General features: G+C 41.8%; 1 protein-coding gene across 4 annotated transcripts in view; it reads right to left on the bottom strand.

Annotated features, from left to right (window-relative positions):
• Positions 1–1095: 1095 nt before the first annotated feature.
• Positions 1096–27644, bottom strand: part of LOC142964943 (PTB domain-containing engulfment adapter protein 1) — a 69280-nt gene continuing 42731 nt past the window's right edge. For 2 of the 4 annotated variants that reach the window (XM_076105545.1, XM_076105556.1), the window contains 9 exons: positions 16815–16876; positions 12053–12124; positions 8223–8321; positions 7926–8063; positions 7591–7707; positions 6760–6846; positions 5570–5711; positions 5269–5363; positions 1385–2452 (listed from right to left, as the gene is read on the bottom strand). In XM_076105545.1, coding sequence (XP_075961660.1) covers positions 2381–2452; positions 5269–5363; positions 5570–5711; positions 6760–6846; positions 7591–7707; positions 7926–8063; positions 8223–8321; positions 12053–12124; positions 16815–16876 — 884 coding nt within the window. In that variant the 3' untranslated portion in view covers positions 1385–2380. The other 2 variants (XM_076105564.1, XM_076105574.1) reach the window with 2 other exon arrangements.

Raw genomic sequence — 27644 nt, 5'->3', positions numbered from 1 at the left:
TAAAGATCTTTCCTTCAAAGATGGAGAGGCGAATGAGGTGTCGCGTGAGTGGTGTGTGGTGATTTGTAAAAAAATGTTTTTCCCCCCTTCGATTTCAATATCGTACAGTAAAAAGTAGCAGAGAGTATTCTATTTTTATGCATGCCAGTTCCCTCATTTTTCAGTATCCTGGACTTGTACGCTCTTGAAATCCTTTTTATAATCAGTTTTATAGGATAAGGTGGCTGTGAGTGCCTGTTTGCTTTGTATTTCCTGCTATGCAACAAATTAAACAAACTGCTTGTTAATCCCCCCCAAGCTCTTGTCATATTGATTTAGGTATAGGTTCATTTTTTGTAGACATATTTTGTAGTTTTTAAAAAAGCATTTATGTATTTAACGTAATGTCCAGTTGTTTATAATGTACGCATGTCTGTTTTAAAATTTCATGAATGTTCCTTCAAGTTAATCTATTGTGACCATTTGGTTCATATTTGAGTATATTTATTATAGATTTGTAACCTTTGCGAGGCTTGCCTGCCTAATAACACTCCAGAGGCAGAGAGGAGGAGGAGGAGGATGAGGCTCTCCACACTGCTAGCAGATGCGTTTCGTCCTTGAAAATAAATATTGAAAATACTTCTCTCTGCCTGTTCTTGTTTGAGAAGAATAAATTTGGTCCTTTGTACCATAATAGAATCATATCAGCCTCAAGAGCGTGTAAAATCCTGAGGCGCAAAACACAGAGAAAAAGAGATGAAGGTAAGAAAAAATGGAATGTCGGACCACAAAATGAACAAAGATGTAACTGAAGAAGTAGGACAACTGCAGAGTTAACTGCTACTGAGACATACTCAACATTACAAATCACACAAGTAGCTACAACAAGACTATGAGCCATAGTAGTAGGCTACTATAATGCTAATACCAGCATGGTAACATGCTCACAATGATAATGCTAACATGTTGATACATGGCAGGTAATATTTGCCTGTTCTGCTATCTTATTCTCTGATTTGATCTTAGTGTTAGCATGCTAATATTAGCTAAAGAGCACTAATCACAAAGGAATAGGAACATGGGAAAATCATTATGCTAACATGCTAACACTTGCTAACACTTGCTAATTAGCAATGCACACAAAGTGGAGCTGAGGCTGATGGAAATGTTTGTTTACATCTGTTAATTAGCCCTGAACACAAAATAGAGCTGCAGGTGATGAGAGCATAAATCCAGCATCCTCAAAGAGGTGCTGGAGAAAAAGTCAGTAGGATTCATCATCTGGAAACCAAGAATGTGTGAACAAAATGTTGTGCCAATCCATCCAGCAAACATAGCTATTTCACTGAATAAGGGAAATATTTGACCTGCTGGTGGCCCCGGAGAAAAATCATGGGGTCACTTACATTAAGAGGGTTCATCCTCTGGGAACCATGAATGGCTGTAGAAGGTATTTATGGCCATTGAGATATCTCAATCTGTACCAAAGTGGTGGACCAATGGATCAACAATGCCATCCATAGAACCATGCTGGGAGCATAGCTAATAATGAAATCCTTGAATGAAGAGAAAACATCTAAAACACAAAAATACTAAACAGCTAAAAGTGACACGAATATTATAAAATGATAGATTCAATGAGAAGCCTTTTTTCGCAGATTTTCTTTAATATCTGTAACAGCAAAGTCAATGCAACCAAAAGTAAAAATAATGGAAAAGTACTGTATAAGGACAGAGGCTGTCCAAAAAGGTGCCTTCTGGTGCAAGAAAAGAGACTAAAATGATGATTATTAAAAAATATGACAAGTAAATACTGAAATGGCAACTCAAACCTTCAAAATACAAAAAACAAACAAAAAAACATCAATGTCAAAAACAACAGGTTGAAAGATTGGTAAGCCAAAAAAATATATCAGACTGGATTAATTAACTTCATAATGTTGAGTAACATAACATAATAATGTGTTGTTATGTGCAAGCTGATGCTTGTGTTAATGATACAGATTCCATTTATTTTCTTTGCCAGCTTGTGTTCAGCATACAAACAGGAATGTGTCAACAATACAACAATATAGTTCAAATGGTGCTTACACACAAATTGTCTCATATGAAAATTCTGCCACAGAGTGTACCATTGGACATATTTGACTATTTACATCTCTCATTGCCTGTGCAAGCAAAAGTACTTCTCTCTCTTCTTTTTGTTTTACAAAAATAGTTCTTTTCTATAATGGATCTGAGTCTACCTTGAAATATTCCAAAAAACAACAACAATCTAAATGCAAATGCATATAAACCTCAAGATGAAAACCGTGACATCTCGACTCGACCGTGGAGTGGATTTTGGCACTTCTTCATACAAACGAGTTAAAAGTACGCGACAAAGAGCATCTTCATGGCATCAGCAGCGGCTGTCTAGCGGGTCCAGAGCGAAGACGGTGCCCTCTAAGGTTAGTCCCATTTTGAACCCCTCCTGGAAAGACAAGCCAGAGAACAGCTGTGACGCCCCGGTGACCACGCACACCGACACTGGTCTCTGTGAGGTCACATGTCCCAATTTAGTTGATAAACAGGAAGTCGGAGTCGTGGTTGGATTAGAGGCGATGGGATATCTCTAAACCGCTGAGGGTAAAAGGGGATGAAATGCTGCACAAAACAGAGATTACACGACGCCATGCCTTTAGACGTGCGATACGTGCGGAGTCAGCAGAAACAATAAAGCATGCAGCTAATGAGAGAAGCAGCGGTGGAACTCATTTATATCAGATGGAAAAGTCAGAAGCTATTTTATTTGTATCTCTTAATAAAAATGTGCTTGTTTTTTATTAAATGTGACATCTATTCCAAAAGCTTTAGCATACTAAATATAGCGATTATTGGCTGAAAATCAACATCTATCATAATATAGAAAGGTTGTTTGCTCACATTAATTAATATGCCTCTGTCTGGCACAAGCAGCTCATTAACCACAGAGCAAGGGAGCTGGGAAGACAAACTGCTAATTAAAGACAATGAGGCTCGGGCACAATGTACTAAATGTCTACTGCGTCAAAGGGGAACATTTTAGAGATGATGGAAGAGGTGAATCACATCACGCAGTGTGTGTGGGAGCATTCGACGTCCTCCACAGGCATGCGAGACAAAGACACAACCACGGGCACAGCACAGATATAGAAGCAGAGCAAAGAGTACGAACCATCTCTGACGCTACAAGTGGAAAGGACAAGAGATGCATTCACTCGTTAATAGTGAAGAAGAGGAAGACTTTGAAGGAAATGTTAAGCGACCTCACAAAACGGGCGCGCCAATGCAACGTCGCCTCCTACTGGCAATAACTCAGCAGATCATTTCCAAACACAATCGCAGAAGTTGCAGCTGGTTTTCACTTCCAGAAGTCATTCTTTTCTAATCATACTGTGATTCAAAACCTTCACACAGACCCACAAAGAATGGCTGATTGCTGCGGATACGGCCTGAACTGTATTTGTGATGTTTTTGTGTTTGACAGTGTGATTGCGCGCCAACTCAAGCTACAGCAGTGGATCTCAAACTTGTTCTCATTCACCATTTGGAAGGAGAAAACAATGCCATACTCACTAATACCACTGTAAACAAATGAGTTTTTTCTCAACCGTTAACAATATTGGGAGAGCGGTACAACAACATAAATCTTTTATCAATGAAACTTATTTTACTTTAACACTTGAATTAAGTTTGAAAATAATACTACCAAGAACATGAACTGCCTAATTCCATTGAGTCTACCATGAGTCTCTATTGAGAAAATGAAACCTAAGCGGCCGAAAGGCAGAAAGCTGGCACAGTAATGCCTCATTATCACTGCACGGTTGGGCTCAACTCCACTCACTGTTGGTACCAGTCAGTTCAATTTTTAAAGGCAGCAGACTACGTGAGAAATTGCTGCGACACCATTTTCAACGCGACACTCGCTGGATCCTTTCATCGTCAACAGAGGAACGTCTTGCACTTCTATCGTACGACGCCGTAGTTTAAACGGACGCCATTTTTAAAAATATTGGTTGAGTGAATAAAAACAATTGCTGGTAGTTTGGCAAATTTTAAAACGACGGGTTTGTGCAGAATGTCCAGTGTCGTGCTCGTGGCGTCAACCAGTGGTCTGCAGTGTTTCAACTCTGCCTTTTAGTATCGACTAAGCTCTTTTGGAAAATAACTGTCGCTCATGTAAAACAAAAAAAAGAGGGAGTCAAGTTGAGTAGAGCGGTGCCGTACCGTGCAGTGGAAATGCGTCATTTGAGAACCTGAGAGCAAGATGGTCAAATTCTTCATTCTTTCTTGACTCCAACTTTATCCGACGTGTCCAAATGAATCATGATAACATAAATCTCGTTGCTAGTGAACAGTTTGTTTTGTATGTTCCGACCGCATGAAATAGATATCCAATCGAAGTTTCTTTTGCTATTTGTTCTAGCCCCCTTGCAACGGCTCTTTGTCCCCGAGAGAGAGAGCGATACACGTCCCACAGTTTGAGAACCACTGAGCCACAGAGTCAGGAACATATCTGATGATTATAAATACGCCAATAGAATATGGTCGAGCCTCTGGTGAGATGCTGGCGAGTGAGTTTCTATTCATACTTCCAGACAGCGGGGGGGCTAATTATGTTTCATTTGCGAATACAACACTAAGCTCGGTTTTACATTTATTGCTCCACCAGACTAGAAATACTGTTACATAAAAATAATGAACTGTAATATGAAAACATTTCCACTGAACACTCAGAACATTTTAATTTCTTCACTCCTTTGAAACGCATAAAGGAACATGGAAACAGAACTCAGTGATACACAATATTCTTTTTTAATAATGCATTTCTAAATGAACGTGTAACCGTCCCAGATTATTCTAAATAGAGAAGTTAGTCGTATTAAACACCGAGTCAGCCGAGGATTTGATTAGAAATCTTATCGTGCTCAGCTTTTTCAGTAACAAATAGGACATAAACCCTCACATGCGCTTTTTTTTCCCACTGTACACAACAGTATGTCAAACTTCATCTATTCCAACATTATTCTTCTTAATAAACAGTGTGCTGGAGCTCGCTTACAGCCCGCAACAGGCCAATTAGGACCAAACTGTCCCAATGAAAGGATTCAGCATTGGCATCGCCTACGATGCACAAAGCCTTTGTTCACATAAACCAGAGAAAATATGAACCTTCAAAGTGCCGATACAGACAACAAAGGCGGACAGGACCCCGCTGTTTAGCCTGTGACTCCCTGCAGTTCCTAGGAAACAGTTTCCACTCACCTGCATCTCGTCCAGCTTCGACTGAATATCTGGAGGGAAGTCAGCTGACCCGCAGGTGAACGGATCAAACGGCTCCGCACCGAACAGGTCTTTCCCTGCCGACAAACACAGACAGCAGATCAACATCGCACTGACTGAAAAAGAAAAGGAGCTTCGGCAGAGAGTGAATTCATGTCTTCTTCGTATCATGCGACGGATATTTAAAGTGGCAATGGCGACTTATTCAGACCATCAGGGAAAACAAATAAAGAAACATACTCAAATATGTTATTGTTATTACTAAATCGAAGTTACTACTCACTTATGTCTGGTGGTAAAGTGGTCGGTGGCGGTGGTGGGCAGCCGTTACTGAGCATTGTGGGAGCCAGCGGTGTCACATGGGAGAAGGGGACCATGTCGAAAACGTCTGTCGGTTTCTGTGGTTTCATGGAGATGCTCCCTCCCTGTATGTAAAGTCGAGGAGATGGTTAAAGCCGAGGTCACACTTGTGTACGCTCGCACCAAGACAAACACTTTTTTTTTTTCAAAGAAAAGCAAGAGAAGAAGCAGGAAAAAAAAAAGAATAAATAGCAAAAAGACAGGCGAAAGCAGGAGACAGTGAGACCCCGGGGACAGCGACAAAGCACAGAGAAAGAAGGAAGGAAGGAAGGAGCGTACGCGAGGTCGCGGGATGCTGCACCCCTCGGTAGGCTTAGGAGGAAGCAGAGCAGGTTTGGCAGGCGGAGGAGGAGTTAGTAGCCCGCTGGACAAGTTGGACTCCGGCGAGCTCATGGGAGTGAGCGTGAGAGAGGAGATCTCCAGGCAGGAGAAGGACTTGATGCTGTGGCACCAGAAGAGAGAGGAGGGCCTCTGCAGCATGTACGCTTCGTTCTCTGCGTTTATGTGCAGCGGCTGAAAAGAGGAATCGCAGACAGGAAATGACCAGAGAGGAACAATATCATTCAGTCGTTTAAGAGTGGGAGAGGTGTGGGTAATTGCATTTCCCAGGGGGCTGTCACAAGTACTGGCATTTGGCCCAATTACATGCAGAATGTACCACATTCCTCATCAGGCCAATCAGGTGTGTAATTGCTTTGCTTCAGACGCAGCTTAGACCCCCACAGACTCCCTCCAGATAGGTCGAGTTGGAGGCGGTTTTCTTTAATCACACAAGCAATATATCTGCAGACGCAGCTGCTCTTAGATTCTTGCAAGCTTATATTTGATAAACTTTCATAATTAAAAGATGGTCGTGAAGCAAAACTATGTGACTTTTGAAATAGGAATTAACCTAATCTTAGTCTTAAGAATAGTTCAATTAAGTTAAAAAAAAAAAAGTTTTATTCACAAGCAATAAAAAAAACACACCTTTGTTCAATTCAGAGCACTTGAAAGGTTTTGCTGCTACAGCCTCACTTGGTCTGTTAGTTTGGTTAAATCTCTAAACTGAAGAGGTGTGTGTGTGTGTGTGTGTGTGTGTGTGTGTGTGTGTGTGTGTGTGTGTGTCCTTACTGGTGGCACATGAGCTATCATCAGCTGCTCTTCAAGGTCTTGAAGCTGTTGCTTTAGCTCAGAGTTTTCTGATTCCAGCTCTTGAATCTGCACGAAAACCAGAGCAGTCGAGTCATTCTAGAAGCCACAGTACGTTAAAGGAGCTGCAGCATGGTGTCTGATCAACTATGACAGTTTCCCTAGTCTACTACTAGTTCACTACTCTCTTTTAAAGGGCTCTCCGTCCTATAAAATAGTCTTCACCATATTTGTTAGGACTTCTTGTCCGTGTTGAACAGTATATAACCACTGATGAAGACTGTGTGATATAGTTGAAAGCCTCAAATGCAAGTAAGTTATTTTACAAAGTACTATTTCCAAGGTCAACAATGAATTTTGTTTACCTGCCATATTTTCGATAGTTTTTACCCTCAAAATATGTTTTTTAAAGCTTTTTTACACCAAATGGAAGTCTTTTTAACAACCGTTTCAGAAATGACAGTAAATTAACCTTAAAATACATTTCACACCGGTGTTTAGCTCCCGCCTCCTGTTGACTAAGTGGCCATTTAAACAAAACCACTGGGCAAGCTCCACAGTTTCAGCAGGGTGAGCAATAATCCAGTTACAGTTTGGGTCTGTTACAACAGAGCTCATTAACATTCATTACTGCCATCCTTTGTCAACGACGCAGCCTAATTGTCCACACTGCATGATTGGAAGCAATCGATAGAGACAAGCCATGCATTAATTAATACCAATATCAACGTGTCAGCATGGTGCTACAGGTTTGAAGCGCATTAAAGTCCATGTGGGAGCAAACAAGCTGAATCAGCTGGACGTGAGACGTACTCGTTTCTGCAGGGTCCCAATCTGTTTCCTGGTTTCCACGTCTTTGCCTCCGGACTCCAGGAACTTCTTGTAGGCCAAGTCGAACGCCTGGCCGATTGTCAGAGTTATCTCTTCTGCCTGCAAGCAGGGGGAGCGACAAGGACTTGCTCACGATATATACACAGTTAAAAGTCTCTGCAGCTTATTTACAGTTGAATTGAACATTGATGGTTAACCACAAGATGTCAAAACACCAAAGAAACGAGGGCGCGGTATTCAAATATCTAACATTTTCAATGATTCTGTCAAATGTACATTCATTTCAGTGTAAACACCAGGAAGCTAAAGGCACTTACACACTTTTCACTGTCAAACACAAAGCAGAGGTGCTTGTTGGATTCTGAGTCTTTGCAGATGAAAGTAAATATCCTTTTATCAGTTTTGTCATCCGCACAGAAGGATATCCGGTGCAACTGACAGTTATGCTGCACGTCCTGCAAAACAAACACAGTGCAGTCATCATTTATACACGCCGCGTTGTATGCGGATCTCTTCTTTCTCTACATGGTGGTTGTTGCCAGTAGAACTCCAGGTGTCATGTGCAGTATGGTCCAAAGGATGCAACAAAAAAGCATTCTAATGTGTGGACTCACTTTAGTCTTGGTATCTAGTATCTTCACGCCATAAATGGAGATCTGTAATTCCACTTTAGGGGTCTTCTGTCCCTCTGACTTCTTGATATGTCTCTGGAACTTCAAATGACAAAAGACAGATTGGGTTTAGTCCACCTTATTAATGCATTGATATCTATAAAGGAACAAATAAAAACACCACAACTATCGGGGCCTTGTAATGTACACATCCTTTCAAGTGTGTTCTTTGGACAATACGGGGAAGCAGAACAAGCTGAAAACACAACATTCTCGCATCAAAAAAGTTATGACGAACGTCCTGCAAATCAATAGCCTACGTACACGTTCGGCAGACACAGAGCGACATTGGCATTCATCGGGTGCTGAGCAGCTACGGTACAGTGGGTTTATCAAGGCTTGTTTCATGGCAAACTGCTGACTTGCTTGGGAATAAAACGCCAGCATGTTATCTTTTAAGGGCGATGATGATTTGTTCAAGAAAATATTATAATTAAGACGTAAGAAGAGCTTCAGGGAAGACTACAATTAAATAAATCTGTGATTCATTCAATGGGTAACTCTTTTAAGCACTGCCAAAAACAAGAAGTCTGTCATGGTTATGTTGCCATCTGACATAAATACCAACAGGACTTGGCAGTTTAGGTGAATTACCAATAACACTGTCAAGTTAAGGAGACACTGTATCATCACACATGAGGAAACTTGCGGGAAGCTAATAATAAACCACTACATTTAAAAAAAAAAGTTTTATATATACAAATATCCACTATCAGTGTTGAGCAAGTAAAGTATGGCAATAGCAAGTTATTTGATAGATTACTTTTGATAAGTAATAAGTAAAGTAACAGTATTAGTTGTTAAAGGAGTAATATAAATAACTTACTACACTTCCTGATTAACTTGCTTAACACAGCTTGATAAGCAACAACAATACTTTTGATGCATTTCAAAAAGGTTTGTGCAGGAAACCATGACACTAGTATGTATTTGCCCCATAGGGCAAACATGAGCAAACGTCTCAATCTGTTATATAATATATAATAGTAAAAACTATCAATTTGAAGCCAGGGCTCCAGATCGAAAGCCTGATATAATAGAATGCATGATTTTATGCTGTAATGGTCATGGGATCAAGAGTACTTTTTAATGTTTAATAATTCACTCATACGAATCTGAGTGTCTGTATTTTGGCTACAGAGTTTATTATAGACTCATTATCGGAGCTGAAGTTGATTTTCAAAATAAAACTAAAATGAAAAAACCTCACTACCATGTCAAAAAGTATGCCGTATGCATTAATACAGCCAAAATAATAAAACAATGTAAAGCCAAAAATGTCCCTTGTGAGGCACAAGTGCTAGCATCTCCTAACACCACGGCACTTTAAGGCTCACAGCTGTAATCAAGCCCTTGTGAGGCCTTGAGTTAGGCTTCTATCATTGTTCAGGGCCTGCAGACACAAATATGAACAGACTGGGCAAAAGAACAGTCAGTGTGTGTTTCAAGGAGATTCATCTTGCTTGAGTAGAAACACACATGAACTTATCTTAGCTGATGATGAGACTCCAGTATATGTGACCTAAACCTTGGACACATGCCTTCCTGGAGCTGTCTCTCAGTTCTCCTCACATGATCTTTAAAAACAGTCCTAATTGCCAGTGTATCTGGGGGAGTAACCATGGAGCCTTGGTCTCCAAACAGGCTTTCAAGATCTAATGTAATTTAACAATAGAGGTAGGGGTTTGGGAAAGCAGTCCTCCCCCTACAAGTGGCCTCACAGATTCAACTCTTGGCAGGGGAAGACAGAGGAGAGGCCAGCAGGCAGCGAGCACAGCTACATTACCCAGAGGCTGTGGGAAAGCAGAGTCTTTGCTGCACTATAACCATAACTCTTAAATGCAAACTTCAGGTCCAAAGTGAACCAAGACTTCATCACAACCTGTCGAACTACATTCAATTAAGCACCTAATTACCTATTATTCCTCAACCTTTGTTTTCAACAAAGTTCTGGTGTCTAAATGTCAAAAATAATACATTCATAAACAACAACATGTAATATATCTTTCTTTAAAGTTGATAGGGTTGCTATAGACCTGATGACGTAGGATTGTGGGCATGCACCATTCTTCTCTTCCCCAGCATTGCTAACTGTTGGCTGGTTGTGTCTAGATGGTAGTAACCTTCTATCTGTGAAAGGGAAAGTTCGGGTGTTTTGAAGTGGGGTTGTATGAGGTCCATAGTCAGTGTATTACCTACAGTAGTTTGGGGAAACAGGCAGGAGTACCAGCTGTGAACGGGGGGCAAAACGTATTATAGCCACACAGAAGAAAGGCCCAACCTAAGAAAAGTGTCGGCGGTATTTAGAATCCTGTCACAGTTTTATCTTGCCGTCATACGACTGGGAACTGAATCTGAAATGTACCTATGCCAAAAGACTCCATTGACAAAAATGATATAGATAAGTTTCAATACTTTTTCGGCGACCCTTTCTTTTGGGTGAAATACTATTTTCTGCTGCCCCCGTCCACAGCAGTACATTGCTTTGCTCTTGTGTTGGTACTCCTGGGCAACTAACTAGACATGACCCTGTTGGCAAACTCCACAGCTGGCTGTAAACAGGCAATAGGCTGTGTGTCACAAACCCCAATGGAAACTCGTTCCGAACGTGCTATATGCATGTCCAAAGGATGCTCTTAAAACCCAAATAATATCGACATATTCCACATGTCCTACACTATAAATGCTACATTTGGAATAAGGCATTAATTGGATGCTGTTTGCGTGAACCATTCTGATTATTGTTATATCAGAATAATAGTGGAATATCAGTGTGCATGTAGGCACAGTCTGTAATACCATGAATTCATGTTTAAGTGATTAAGTGATTAAGTGATATTGCTGATGAGTAATGGACCCTATACCTGCCCAGCACCAAACGGCAGACAGACAGCCAGGTACGGCTGTCAAACATTTAGCAAAAGAGACTTTTTTTTTTCCTTTTCTTTTCTCAGGAGTTGGTGGAGACCAAACAAACGAAGTAGAGTTTGCCCGTTCGACTTAATGATGCGATGTGTCGATGGGTGCGATTACAGCTTGTTACACTGCTCCCGAATGACCCAAAATAATCAATGAATGCAGGTTGGAAACAATGTTCAAACTGCAATAACGTGTTTTATGGCCGTTTGAGTCGTTCCAGCAAATAGTTGCTCGTTTACATGACAATTCTCTGTGGGTTAGTGACACCTTTCACTTGACATATAGTAATTAAAACCATTGCTAATATATGATTTGTGCAGCTTTAATCAAATGCATTAATCAGAAAATGATAGGACCGCAAACTTGTGTGTACATGAGTGGTATTCAAAATATCAACACAGTAATTTTTCTTCATTACTATGCAAATTGGTTGTAGCACTGCAAAATATAGGCTGTGGCAGTTAATTAAAATACCTGCAAGTTCATAAAGTGACATATTTAGTCAAAACACTCGAGAGAGAAAATGTCACGGGTTGAAGGATTCAAGTTTCAGGAACAACAGGTTTCATGGCAGGTAAATATCCCTTCTATTGAATTCTGCATCAGCCCGGTGGTGAAGGTTGACTGAGCAGACTGCCGTGCAGGTCCCAGCAGTTATAGGCACCCACACTCGGGAGCTGAAAAACTACAAGGGCACCTTGCTGGGTGGATGGTGACTGATGAGGGAGGGAAGAGGTTGTCACTCACTCACTCCCACCCCCCCCCCTCTGCTCCGAGTCTCCTGACCAATCCGGTCACTCCAGAGCTCTCCTCTGCGCTTCGGGCTACAGCTTACTCAAGAGGACTGGCTTTACCTTTAGCTTTCTGACCGCATCCTTCACAACTTCTGTGCCTTTCGGGGCTTCAACCTCTGTGTTTCCGAGGAACTGGAAAGAGAACAAACAAAAAAAAAAAAAAAAGGCTCACTGTGATACGACAGCAACACAACAAAGACACACAGTGTGAGAAGTACGGTGCATTAAACGACACATAAAGGTAATTAAGAAAAAAACAGAAATTAATGTTATTTATATGCTTTTATTCGACATGATGAACAATTATTTCATAAATCAGGCCAGTAGATGTAAACTGTGGAACAGTCCCTCGTGCATAAACTGCAGATTAGTAGATTTCTATGTGCGTAAATAATAAACTCCTCCACATTAGCATACCAATCACTGGTGACATTTGTGTGAATATCATCTGGTATCTCTTTTTCTAAAGTAAACTAAGTTTAGATAACCTTTCTATCAAATCATCCGTGCTTGTATGCGTTAGAGACATACATTTACCGCATTATACACAATAACTTGCTGAGGTACCAACATGCATGTACACTAAATGCAAAACAAACACACACGGATATACACACTGGAGCAGCGATTCGGCCATTCTCCAACAGATGGAGCCATTCCCCTCTGAGCCTGAACATCGTGTTTCCCATCTGGCAGCAGCAGCAGCAGCAGTAATTGTTCCCGTCACACACTCTGCTCCAGTGCCTCCTGAGCCTAATGTGTGTAGCCTGTTCCAATATCAGACTTCATAAACACTGGTGTCAGCCCCTTAAAGGTCGGGAGAAACAAAATAACAACGTCTCCCTCTGGAACTCGGCAAACAGCTCAGACAGACATGGGTTGTCTCGCCGACACAGCAGAGTCTGTGTGAAGCCTTCCATGACTTTGGCTTTGCTAATGTACATTTCAATTATGCAGGCAAATAGACAGACAGGCAAAGACAAATGATTTTTGTGTATGAATCGATGCTCTACTCTATAAGCAACTGTCTGTTTAGGGCGTTTAATGAACTTGGACATCAGTACTGACAAGTGTGTTCATGCTAACATAAGAAAAAATAAGGAATTAAAGATAATAACAATAATACTTTCATGTAAAAAAAAGTATGTGTATATATATTCAGGTTTAACAAGTTACAGTTGGTAACTTTAATTCCAAAATAATTGTCACAATATCCTGACAGAAGTACACTGGGCACTGAGTTCCTGTGCCTCCTTTTGGTGCTCCTAATGGCATCTGCAAGATTCCACCAAAACAACCAATCAGAGCCGAGGAGTCTCTAAAGCAGCCGCCGAGCACTGCTTCAGAAGCTTGTGAACTCCGATCAAACTGCCAAACAAAGACAGCGCATCCCAAATGTCTTCAGAAGCATATCTTAGTGCAACATTTAGCTGTTTGTGACCCGGCCGCCATGTTGAAAAGAGTCGAGCCAAAGCCGAGCAAACTTTCAAATATTTTTCGTCCAAACAGCACTCAAAAATCTGCTTCTGAAAACATTTGAGGCGAGCAATAGGAAATGCATTAACAGAATGCAACGTGGCACGAGAGACACCCAAAAGGGCATTTATCAAAATAGCAAGAAAACAGATCGGTATGGAGGCTGTATTTGAAAGTGTCAGCACGTACTCCACACGTGTCTGAAAGCGCCGCTGACAGATGCCCGAAATAGAACGGAGAAGCGCTTGTTCCTGACCAGTGCATTCTGGGCTTGCGACTGGGGAGGTTTCACAAGGTAGACCACAAGCTCGGAGGCTCATCCATCAACTGGTGCATCTCAGCTGCAAGACGAACCACCCCCCCCCCCCCCTGACCCTCATTCCCCACGGTGACCATCCACGCGTTAGCTTCAAGGGGACTGAGCAACTAACTAAAATATGCACAATCAAATATGTCTTCTCCATGGCAGGTCTGAAAAACTAATTGAGATGACACCATGAGTAGTGGAAACTGCCCTCGAGAGTTCCACCTCATAGTCTATGCACAGCTCACTCCTCCTGACTGAAGGGTTCCATCATTCTTTTGACACAATTGTAGAAAAGGCCAGGGTCTGTGTCATGTGCGATTTAAACGACCTCTGGATGTGACGTGTTCGATGTCAGACGCACACTCGTCCCACCGGCTTAGAAACCACTCAGCATTTCCTCTCCTCCTGCAGTGGTGAGGTCAATAACACTTGTTGATTACAGAGGTCAGCAGGAAGTCATTGAAGCCGTGTGTTTTAAACACTGCTCTCTTAAATGAGCGGGCCCTTGTGTGGTCACCTTGTGTTGAATGTTTTATTTTGTTGTCTGTAAAAATGTCGGTTAAAAGCGCTGTATAAATACATTTTACTGACTTACCTATTTTACATCATCTGCCATCAGTGGATGAGTGTGTGTGTGATGAATGTTGACATGTAGTGTGAAGACTAGATTATATAAAAGCATGAGCATTTACGATTGTTTTATTTACAGTCGAACAGTCCAAACCTTCACATTTGAGCAGCTGACACCCGAGAATGCTTTCTTCTTCTGCGTGAAAGGTTGAGTAAAACTGATTCGTCCGTTTTCAAAATAGTTGCAGATTGATTTTCTGTCCATTGATTGACAAAGCGATCGACTGATCGCTGCAACTCTAGCATCGATGTAAAGCATCACAGAAACACAGCAGCACACCTTCTATTCCCTATGAAAGAGATACTTTTTAAGCAGGGCCGGAGCAAATACTCACTAGTACAAAGTGCTGAAGTTGTGTTTTCATTTTTTTTCTTAGCTGACATCAGCTAGCTGTTCAATTCCATTTTCACCATGTTTTATTTAAAATTGAGCAGTTCTTTCCAGGTTTATTTGGAAATCAATAAATGCCATTGAACTCTGACTAAAAGAGAAGTTTCAGAACCTTAACTGTAATTTCCCTAAATAATTACATAATTATTCATATTAACCTCCTAGTTTTCTTTTTTTTAATTACCAACCTGTAAAATGAGGCATTTACTGTTTTGCTGAAACAATTATTTTATTAATCAATATAACTATTTTGATAATCCATTGGCTGTTTCAGTATTTTTTTTATGTACAGATGCCAATTTGGTGCCAACTTCTCCAATGTGAGGATGTTCTTCCTTTTTCTCTGTTTTTTGAAAACAATTTGAAAAGGAAATATCTTTGGACTCTTGGTCGACAAAACATAATATTTCCAGATGTCATTTTTGGCTGTTTTTTTGCAATTGTCTGACATTTTTTTTTTAGAGTAAACAGTTAATTGAATAAATGAGAAACTTCATCCATAGTGAAAATAATAAAAGCATTGCTGTTATTTCTTAACATGTGGATCTTAATGCTGTTGATACGACTAAGACTGTGGTTTCCCGCCATGTACTCTATATGTTTCTCTGCAGATTGTAAGCTGGAGAGAACCTGGCCTCAGTGTTCTCATTAGTAGCTACAGCGCTGCTTTCCACTATGTTTCATGTCACAAATCACATTCCATCTCAGGTTTCGTTCCAGAAGGCCTGGAGGAAAACCTTCAGCATCATTAGGAGGAGAAAACATTGCAGATATTTTAGAAATGCCATCACATCACAATGGTTCAATACACAGACGGTTTTGTATGACCTTGTTGACTCAATGGATCAAATAATCTTAAAAGAAACATGTCTTTTGTTGAGGTATCCTTCTCTGATATAACTAGCTGAATGATAATAATAGCTCATTTTCAACCATTCCGAATGCTTTAAGGCAGGGAGATTAGGCCACGCACAGTCTCTGACTCATTCCTTCAGCGATGAGTAGTGTGCTCAGATCTCAGCAAATTTAGGCAGACAGGAGACCGACAATATGCAGACAGTGTGGGGAACCGACAACACGCTTTGACATTAGAGATGTGTCATCTGCCATTTCCACCTGCCTCTTTGCCGCATACAGTAAGGGAGCTTCGGCAGCTTGGAGGATGCAGCGGTTTTGGAGCTCCACCTCAGATCCATCATAACATTTCTGAAGCTGGGGATGTAGGCTGACAGAGTCACAGCCTCAGAGGAGTGTAACTATTTTGTCAAAATGAAGCAGGAAACCCCGTCTGACAGGAGAGAGCTCCCCAGGTTAGATGTATTTTGCTGGATTACTTGAGAAATACTTTAAAAAAGAAAAGGTTTCGAGTTTTTCCTTTCAAGTTCTTCCGCGTGTGCAGGACCGGGAATGACGGAAGCGTGGGACACTTTACATAAAACACCCAACGCTCACACACTCGTTGAAAAATGAAACTCATCAAGACGGCTTAAACACAGAGAGAGACTTTCACAATGACAGTTTGACAAGTACGACCTCCTCCCATCACAGCACCGAGGGAAAGCAGCTGCTCGGGAAGATACATATTACAAGAGTTCACACTTTTGGTGTGGTGGCATCCACATAAAATGATCCACCAATAAATATACAACACATTGCCATCAGTTCATTCCTAAATGAGATAACTTGGAAAGCAAACACTGGTGGCTCCATCAGGTGCCATGCTAATTTTCTGGACTGTCACACAGACTGCGAGCCGCTGTCCTCGGTGCAAGACGGACCTGGTTGTGTCAGGAGAAATGCACCATGGGATACCTGGACTGAGAGGCGTGGGTTCGACAGGCCTGACAGAGAGCGAGCAAATGAAAGAGGAAGCGACAGAAGGAGGAGTTCCGTTTTGTTTCTGTGTTTCATGGAGACCTTATAAGCTTCTCACCACTGTTTTTACAGCAAAGCACCACTTGGTTGTTTGACGTTTGAATGACTTAGCGGTCACAAAGCTCTGCAACGCTGAAACGTACCTTGACATTGTAGGGTATGTAATGCTTGGCCAGTGCTTCCGGGGTGTGCATCCATGATTTATCTGAAATGACACAAACAGCTGACTTTAATAAAGCATCGACGCTCTCGTCCAATAAGATACGAGACATAAGTGGTTAGACCTCACGCAGCGCAGACGTGTGAGCCGTGAGGAATGATGATCATGCACAAAGCACGCACACACACACACACACGACTTTATCATCACAGAGAAAGGAGAGCTGAACTAAATATGTATTAAGTAGCGAGCTTCCAGAAGCAAAGAGAAAGATCAAAACTGGGCCTGATCAAAGCATTTTCTATTCCTAACTGATATGTATTTTACTCTTTCAGTCTTTAACCAACCACGTTAGTTTCACTAAGAGCAATGCTTTCTCTTTCCAGGGACTGCTTCACTCTGACACACACATTTACACTTGAACGTTGTCCAGTGCAATTTGATTTGTTTGGGACTGAGCAGCTGTATTGCACAGTTGGGTGTTAGGTAGGGCGGGAGAGGGGGGGGGGGGGGGCATACTCAAGGGCACATTTAGAGTGGTGATTAGGCAAAGGAGAATGCTGCTTTCACTTTCCCACCCTCATTTGTCCAGCAGGTGTGGTAAACGCAGTACACTTCTGTGCTCCACACGCTGCAATTTGAATGGTACGAGTTTCCGACCACTCTACGCACTGTGGAGCAATGATTTCTATCGTGCACATGCGCAATCACGCGAGCCACACGCATCCCTGCCTCTGACGTCACGCTATTCTACCGATCGACAGTCGGTGGCAACAATAATAACGATAACGACCCAACGAAGGCAGAGAAAAAGAAGACTGCCAGCTAATAAACAGTGATTTTAACATTTTAATATGAAAAAGTGTTTCACGAGGGAGGAAACACGTTCCACGTGTTTGTCAGCAGCCAAGTGTCTCCATTTGACTGTCAAGCTAATTTTAAGCAAACTTTTTAAATGTCGCAAAAAAAAAAGACTAGTTTGGAGGCAATAAGCTTGGCTAAAGCGTCATTTGGTTGAAAGTTGGCGGTATGGTGCTATGCGTGTCTGCGATCTGCCGGTAAACAGGGAAAAAGAAGAAGAGGTTGTGAACCGTAAACAAAACAAGTTGGCTCGGCTATCTAACAACCTACGATAGAACGATGGAGAGAGGTCTTGTGTTCTTTCATGACAGCTATTATTTGGCGACGTCTTCATGCTGTCCGGAGACAAAGACGAGCATTTGCACATTTATGGGAATGTCCGGAAAGACGCAGACGGTGGAAACAGCTGATCAGGCAGGTGAGTGTAATGTGTGCTCTGTCCATAATCCCTGAAGCACACCAACTTCTGTTCACCAAAAGGCAAAAACAACCTTTGGTGAGCTTATAACTTTTATTTTTAATTTTTTTGCAATTGAGGAAATTTGATCTTATTTTGTTGTTTCCATACAGCTTTTCTAATGCGCTACATCAAAACGGCTTACGAAATATGGTGCGAGACACTGAATGTAAAGATAAGCGAAGGATTTGTACTCAAAATGAAAAAGATGGATTGGGATTGCTGGAAGGTTTTGTGATCAGTGAGAGTCGGAGCTGTTACACAAACACACAAGAGAGGTGGTTGTGCTGTATCAAGGCCAGGTGCAGGACAGTCTTTGAAGATCGCACCAACACTAAATGAACCCGTGGGTCAGAGGTCATGGATGGTTTTCAGCATTTCTTAATCATCCGCTGATTACGCATTCATTTCCTTTTTGGTGAAGGGCTTCTCGCCCCGTTAATGAGTCCTGTGACAAATGATGCACGACTGAGACCTTGGGGGCTCTCAACTCCTGTGGGTTGATTGCGTTAATCAAGACTTTGCAAAGGTGCAAACGCCACGAGTCAACTTCCTCCGCACGAGCAACGTTAATGACTTTGTTTGCATTGACGTCGTTGGCTAAAGTAGCTTGATGAATTCAAAGCCTATTGTAATTAGTGTTAATTTGGAGCTCCGCATCTGCTTAATTGTGATTGCTTACGTTTGCTAATCCCCCATATTATTCACAAGGAAACCAAGGAAGTCCTCTTTAAGTCCTCCGGAAATCGGTTTGACTGCAGGAAAATAAGGACACGGGGCGGACAGAACACCACAAGAAGACGGGAACTTTGTTTCACTTTTCAGACACTGCACGGCACACTGGGAGCCTTTTCCTCTACTTCCATTGTAATCCGTTAAAGTTTACTTAACAGCTGTGGAACGAGATTATCCCTGCTCGCACCTCGCAACGCTCTCCACCAAAGTGCAATCAATTCCCTGGTGGGACTCCTGAATGAAAGTTGATAGAGGGATAATGTATCTCCTCCTTTCTTGTGCGGCTTCAGGAGGCTTATGAACGGTAAATTCCAAGAGAGAGGAACGAAGGAGGAGGGTGGGGTGAGGGCTGACACAGCGGCATGGCAGGTAGGCTGACAATGTTTTTTCAAGGCGTCAGCACACACTGTTCTGATTAAAAGGAAGGGGGGGGGGGGGGGCGGGGGGGCTTCTCTCTACTCCTTTCTTTCACTTCACAGCTTCAAATGGCAACTACGTGAGCGCACCAAGAGTGGCACAGAAAGTTACAAGTGCTGTCAGACAGGGGGGGGGGTCACTCTGTGTATTTTGGGTTGTCAGGTGTTAGGGGCGAAGATGAGGGTAAAATTCAAGAGATGACGGGTTGAAAAGTGACAGTGAAAACGCATTGCCTCTCTGTTTTCCTGCAGGGCCGGTTAGTGTCGCGTGACAGCAGAAAGGTCACATGTCCTTCATGCATGTTACACACACTCCAGCAACTACTGTTATAGTTAAAGCTGCCGTCATCTTCTCCAGGATGGCTTCCTGGCTCTTTTAGTAAACAGGTATTTCAGAGTTGTCAATTCTATCCCCCGCCTGGACTTCCAGTGTCAGTGCTCGAGCTCGTGTGACAGTAGAGAAGACGTCTCCACGCTGAACGACCCTGCTGTCCAGCTCGCTGAATTGACCGGGACCTGCTTCCTTCCTGCCCAGAGATTGGCAGAGATGTGGGTTCAAAGAGGGGCGACACGCCACAGAAGACAAAAACATCCATGCCGATATCGGTCATTTCATCGCATCCCTTATGTGTCCCCGTGAGGAAAGGATAGAAGAGTGAAAATAGTTGTTTTATTAAAGTGCACGATCGCTACCTAAATGTTTCTTTAACAGCTTCATTGTCCATATAGTAGGCTCAGGGTGGTTTGGGATTTATTTTCACGCATAAACAGGTTTCAAAAACATCCGACCCGCTGATCTTTTCACAAAATGTCACCCCGCAAATCAGCGAGGTTATGGCCACAGAAGGCGCTCTCTCTTTCCCTCTGATCTATTGGCAAGTCTGTGGACTACAGCCTGCAATGCTTCCCGTAGATACCCGCTCTAATTAAAAAGAGCAGACGGGTATAAATGGTTAATCGTTAATCACCATGGGAGAAGCACACATAAGAAGAAGGAATGTGTACCTTTAGTCAACTATAAAGACTAATTCCTGAATAAAGAAAGGCTCTGGTGCAGTGATGACTATGATCTGCCTCAGCTGCAGATAACACTGCGACAGTTGAGTTATCTTAGAATAAATTCAACGAAGTATCCCCGAGTTATGACACTGAAAATGTTGCCTCTTCAGTACTATTCCTTTTTAGCAATCCATTTTTATAGCGCACAGCATATTTGTACTGGGGTGCAATCGAGGATAAGAAACCAGTAAAGCACACTGCGGTAATGTGTGGATGTATTGATGGTTTGATCTGTTCCGCCTTTATCACAAACATTCCTTATCTAACAGCTGTAACTCCCTTTATCTCACATTGTACTGTGAATCCAGGCATTCAGGTGATAACGGCTCTTCACAGTCCTTGAGGTATGCATCCCAAGAAAGTACTCCGCTAAAGAATGATACAAAAAAAAAAAAAAATATATATATATAGTATATATTATAACATATCCTTCACCTTTGAAAAACTCTAAGTAAGGATAAAGATAATATTTCACTGAAAGAAAAAAGATCTGTCAACAAGACGCTTTCAAAGACCAGATATAGTTCAGGAGCTTTGCTCCCAAAGCAGCTACATGTTGCAACTAATTGCCTAAGGAGATGGCATCCTCCAAAATAACCAAAGACAACAACTTCTTGTTTATTGTCTCATGTCCGTTCCACTTGTGTGGTTGCTTCCTTTGTCGCACTTTGCAGTCTTTCACCACACTATTGTGAAAAACAAGGACACCGGGAATAAAGTATGTTATTAATCGACTATTATCAGATTACTTATCCTGACACTATTTTTTGTCCAACTCATATTGTTAAGTGTTGTGGTCACCCGTCTTTAACATTCTCCGAGCTCAGCTCTAACCTTTCAGAGCTTAAGTGCTGCGCTGTAAGTGCACTTTCTATCGGGTCCAACCAAGTGGTGCAGGCAATAGCCTAATTCACCGCAGCGCTCAATCAATGACACCCGATGAATATGCTGGGTATGCACAGTTCTCCATCATGCAGAAGACAACTTCAGAGGGGGCTCCGAGCAGAAAGGACCCGCACCACCCTTCTACCGAGTCCCAGCAGGACGGCGTTACTTTGAGATGAAGCGTTTGGGCACAAAGATGCATCTGGTTCCATGCGTCAACCGCAGTTTGACATAAAGGGTGAAACCCAAAAAATGTTGCTATGACAGTCTGTCCTTCGAGAGAGTGTCACTTGAGGTTTGGTCTGCTCCAAATACAGTACATTAGGGGGAAATATCACAAGCAATCGAATGCAATTCGGCGGTAAAAACGGGATCTTATTCAATTTAAACGGAAATGTAACATGATTAAATATACAGTGCAAATACCTAAAAATGAATCTGCCACCTATGAACACACTTATGTTCCCAAAAAAGGTGAAATCAAAGCAGAACTTTATCGCTGGTCATTATTACCAATTAATTTGTACAATCAAATAGACGCTATAAAGATGACTACATTACCCAGGCTGCTTTTCTTCTTGTTTACTCACTGCCTGATGAAGGACCTCCCAACCAAATCAATGACTGGAATAGAATGATTTAAACTTGTATTTTGTGGAAAGCACAAACAAAGGACAAAGGTTTGAAACAGTCATCATGGTTTACTGGATGTCATATGGCTGCATAAAGCAGCATGGTCAGAGCAGACACAGAGCAGACTCTTCTGTTTACACCATTGTGTCTTTTCCAATCAGACCTGCATACATTACATTCATGGGAGAAAAAAAAAAACACCATCATTGTATCTGGTTTCCAATCACATTAGGGACCATTAGTTATGGCTGCTGCGATAGTCCCAGGGTACGTTTGTGAACCGAGCATCATTTAGGCTGGTGTTTAAAGTGTCCGGCACGGTCACGAGGAAATTAAAAAGCGCGTGCGTATCCTCAACATCTAATTTTCCGTAGGAGTGACAGTTATGTGAATATCACACAACTGAGATGTGACCTCACCAGAAAGCTCGATCAATCACCTCACTCGGTTTGGTTTTATCAGCTGTGATTTCAATGAAAAGAGTTGTGTGTCCGCAGCTTAAAAAACAATTGGCTGTGTACTCCCGAACCATTTCTGAGCTTCAGCACATCCCTATGCGGCGGAAAGGTTTGACATTGTTAATGCAGTCCCTTCCTATTACGACATTACAACATCTCGCTTCCAAAATAGCCCTTCACATCCGCATGCTTAATGCTTTACTGGTCGTATGAACAACTCAGTCACTTTAACGTGTCACTTTAAGGGCAGTGGCCATCTGGTCGCACTATTCTATTTGCTGCATGGCTTTTGCCGTTTGTGCCGTTTGTGTGATTATATGTTTTGATGCTGAGCGCACCGAAACAAATTCCTAATCAGCCGGGATTGAAACGGCAATAGACTATTAAATCTCGTAACCGAAATGAGTCACTCTTCAAAAAATGAGAAAATAAACATGGAGAATCTGCAATTTATTTGGCTCCTGCAGTTGAACACTATGCAGTAAAGTTAGAGTCACCGTGACTGCGTGTGATTATAAGTAGACTTGAGAAAATATGTGTCACCAAAACACCTAAGTAGCTCCGGTTTCCCCCTGCTGGAAGAGGATCTAGGGCAAACGGTGCGCTGTCCTCGCCTAATGTATATTCACAGCACATTATATTCAGGCTATTCTTCACGGAACATGACTAATCTTCGGCTACCATCTGCCGGTGTGACAGAATAGTAAAATATGTATTACTGCAGTCAATCAGCAGCACATTACAGTGACCCGCAGTGAAATGAACCCGGACTGGTGCAGCGCTGATGAATCCACACTGTGGACTCAGTGTGCGCTTCCAATCATTGATAGAATGATAAAAGGATGGGGCAGTTTTTTTTTAATGCATCACCGGGACAGAGTGACACTATAACATGCACAGTCAATGTTTCATGAACTTAACTGTTACAGTCAAAGTTTGTATGTGGTGTGTCACTGTAACACAGCGATGGGGTTTGTTTGTGTTCTTTAAAAAAAAAAAAAATGCTTAGAGATTCAAAATATGCATTGGAAAGGAATAACATATAATTATGTCATTATTAACAAATCATGAATTTAATGAATAATACTAATAAATTCACAAAACCAAAGCTAAAACAAAACAGAACTGATGGAGGTGATTATCTACTAGTATTAAACATTGTATTATTGAAATTGTTTTTCTTCTTGAAATTGTTTTTCTTCTTGTTACTTCACTGTGATGTTTGGAAATTCATAGATTCAAGATTGTTCAATGAGCTAGAAGGAGAAGGTGTAAATAATTTAGGAATGCTGTGGCAGTTACCCTAGATGGAATGATTATATTGTGCACGTATTCAAACCAACATTAAGCAACTGTTGTACAATGACAGGTATTATTATAGATAAAACATCTCTCCACATTGCTCAGGTTTAATAAAAGTTAATTTCTATTTTCTCTCATTCCTTCATTTGGTTCATATTGTCTCCTTCACTTGTTCTTCCCTCAATGTCTTTAACACACCCACCCACACAAACACTGACCTTTACACATGCATACAACAATATGTCATTCAGTGCTGTGTGTCTTCCTGTTGGTCACTGTTATTGCACTATGAACAAAGAAAAACTTAAAATAGCAGAAGAAATAGCAAATCAAGATGATAAATATATTTTTTTACATACTGTATATATTACATATTGTGCAGCTTTTGCCAACTCAGGACTGTTAATCATTTGTAAGAAACCTCCACAAAACCTCTTGAGTGGTAAATAAGTACAGTATATTTGCTGCATGAGGAAAAGTACCTCCAAGATGGCAAGTCCCACAAGGATTGCGTGGGCTATTACGGCTACAAATGAGACACAAAGAAAGCATGTAATTCTCAAAGCACTTGCAGAGGGTGAAATGCACCGTGCTGCTCCGGTGTTATTTGCTCATATTGAGAGTTAGGTTAATATGCATATATTTTGTGCAAAATTGGCCCTTTTCCTCTGCATATGAGACTCAGTGCAAAAACAAAGATCAGCCCTAATGGCCACACACAGTTACAGTGAAGTTATTAGCATCTTCAGAGAGTTGCTGGGAACTGAAGCGCATTTATGTCCCGCCGAGACTTTTCAGTGATCATGGCATACTAAATCCCATTTTATTTTTTTGCTTTTTTTTGTAGCTCGCTCACCATTGTTCTGCCTCCTGTGTTGGGTACTCCAAGCTAACACAAATGCAGCCTAATACTGTCAATAATTCCTCCTCTATGGAGGTTATAACGTGCCAATTTCTATAAGTGAGGTTAGACTTAATATGACAGACGATATAATTCAGTAGGACCACAAACGACAGCCTTCAAAGTGACCAATCAGTCAAATCAACCTTCATGAAGGTGGGGTTTATTCAGGGTGTACATAATATCTATAATCTGTGGCTCACCAGGACTCTGTCCAACTATTCAGTGCAAGTCACGTCCAAAGGAGCACGGGGCAATAAACGCAGGAGATAAAAATGATCAAGACCCCCGTTGGCATTACCTGTTCGACGTGATCGAGTCCACAAAACACAGCCGGGCACGGAGACAGAGGGGGGGGGGGAGGTAAATCAGTGGAGCGAGTCAGTGCCAGCCGTCACTCACAGCCAAGAGTAAAACATTACAAAGACATGAACGCCTTGTACACGTGTTGGACTGCTCTGTTGACTGTTGTCAGTTTAACTATTACAAATTAAGAAGGGAAAGAAAACAATGAGATGAGTCGGAACTTTCCTGTCGCCTTCGTCCAAAAATCAAAAAAAAAGTACAAATGATGATGGAAGGGAGCAATCAGCATCAGCAACACGAGGCAATTATCCTCTTTGAGAACTATTAGCAGAGGCTGAATAAATGAATCTCATGTGAAACCACTAGCAAAGTAAACCTTCGCTCAGCACACGTTGGGAGGTTGTCGGCTGAGGAAGAAGTTGCACGTCCAATGACATTTCCAGCTGACAGGAACGTTTCATTCACAACCGAGGTCAAATATGGGGAGAGAAACTGGAAAATGTCATCACATCATTACATAGTGACACAAGAAACAATCTGCCAGGCTGGTCCGAATCTAAATCTACTCTAATGTGATTCAATTATTGCACCATGCATCTGCTTATCTTCCTCAACATAGAATTTTTTTTTATTTTTTATTACGAATGGTTCAAGATGCCAGCTAATTTACACACTAATTCAAATCGCGTGTAATGAAGTCCTTTGTTCAGATTTGTGCGTAAAAAAATCTTTGGGGGAGAAACTTTGAAGTGACATTGAATAACATCCACTTTGTCTTTGCAACAGGGGGGAACCTGCAATACTGAGGTCCATTAAGCACGCATGCCAGTGGCTAAATATAATACACGTGAATGCTTCCAGATATGTTTCGTCTATTATGGTTCACACTTTCAAATAAAAGGCGTTCTATCTGTCTGGGAAAGGGGGGGGGGAAGCCGAGCTATCTGCTGTGGACCTTTTGGCACCATTTGCCGTGGACCGACTGTAACAACTGGTGCAGGAATGAAATCTAGAGAGAAGCCTGAGGGTCGGGCGTCCGTTTGGCGCTTGGGACACAACAGTGCATGGTGGAGGTCAGGAAACGATTCCCCTGCTCTTGGTGAAAAAAGGCTTTAACACACTTTTGATGGCAGTTGTGTGAATGTGTGCGGCGTTTGCAGCTCCACACAGATGGAAAGAGTTGGACGGGTGTGTGGCAGCCTGTCCGGGAGAATATATTGAGGGAGCTGTTTACCGTCTGTCGAACTGTCCTTCCTATTTTCTTTTTCTTTCTCTTGCAGGGGCCCTCATTATCTGTCTGCTCCCAAAGCCACCTTTACGGTTGAGTCTAGTTTCATTTTTTTATTTAACTTTTCCAAAATCCCCCCCCCCCCCCCCCCTACAGTATGAGCACAGGCATGTGTGCGAATGGTATGCCCTGGTATCAGCTGGAATTCACAGAGATTAAATCCCAGTTAAAATGAGAGGAGTGGAGCCATTCCCATTTAGCGCAATCAAAGGGAAACTTAATGTGAGGTGAGAAGGGACTATCTGCCCTCCCCGATCACCATCCTTCGCTCATGAAATGGAGAACTTAATAGGAAACAATGAATTATAACACCCAGACATCATTAGAGCCTGATGCACCACCTGGGCCCAGGACACTTTCCCCAACACTGTCCAAGGCTTCTCCAGGTCTGTTGATTCACACCGGAGGGAGCGGAGCAGATGGTGGTAAACACATCAAGCTGTTTCGAAAAGCTGCAGTCCCAAATATCCTCTCCTCTGCATTTGGGAAGGGTCACCTCAAGACTGCAGTGCTGCACAACCACCTTCACTGTCCAACATTTACTGGAATGCGCGGCAGGGTGCATGTGTTTTAATGTGGTTTTTTTGTATTCCGCCTGTATTGACAGTTAGTTTTATGGAAATGAGTAATTTTCAGTTAACAGCCTTTTAAGTTGCACAGTGCATTATTTTTTTATCTAACCAATAAAATCGTTTCATCAGCCAGAATTACAAACATCACAAAGTTTTGTTTTTTATATTTTGGAGCTTTGAAGTGTGAAGAGTTTATGGTCCTGCCAAATAGCTGGCTTGTATGGGGCTAATATTTAAGAAAGCCGTTCCAGTCCTCGAGTCCAGACATGGTACAAAACTGAACCCCACTGTTAGTATCTAGAGTGGGTCAAGCTTCAAAAACACTAGATCCTAAATTCCCCCATAATGCAACTGGAAAACATCTTTCATCGGACCCCAATGCCCCCTTAATGCCCGCATCTCTCAAACCCCACACTGCCAATTTGTAACGCAGACCTTCTGTTAAAAAATGTAACTTTTAGATGATATTATCAGGGTTATTTTTTCACACTTAGGAAAGCTCCTCCAGAGCCACAGAGGACATTATACATTATAGTCTTACTCCTTGTGACGAGTGAACTAAACTGAATTTGTTAAAATGGTGGCGTGCCCCACTTAATTGTGCAATTCCACTTAAACTTAGGACACTACTGTAAGAAAGGGGATCATTGTCCAGGCCCAACAAATAGAATAGAGCGTAAGTGATGTAGTAACTTCATATCACTATCCATGTATCCAGTCAGGTATTTCATTCACATTTTGAAACATCGGAATAGATATGCTGTATGGAAAAAACGAAATTCGATAAATTGCGCAAAAAAGTGTTCACGCTCGCCTGAGGAGTCTTTTGCCTTCATGGATAATGGAAACGCCTTTGCCAAATAAATTCTGACTTAGGGAACATTTAACTCGCATGAATGATGAACTGTCTCCTCTGTCGACGGCCCTTGCTGGTGCATTA

The sequence above is a fragment of the Anarhichas minor genome, unplaced genomic scaffold (genome assembly GCF_050575085.1).
Source record: "Anarhichas minor isolate MPS153535 unplaced genomic scaffold, ASM5057508v1 ptg000004l, whole genome shotgun sequence".
NCBI lineage: Eukaryota > Metazoa > Chordata > Actinopteri > Perciformes > Anarhichadidae > Anarhichas > Anarhichas minor.
This window is presented reverse-complemented; position numbering and strand designations above follow the sequence as displayed.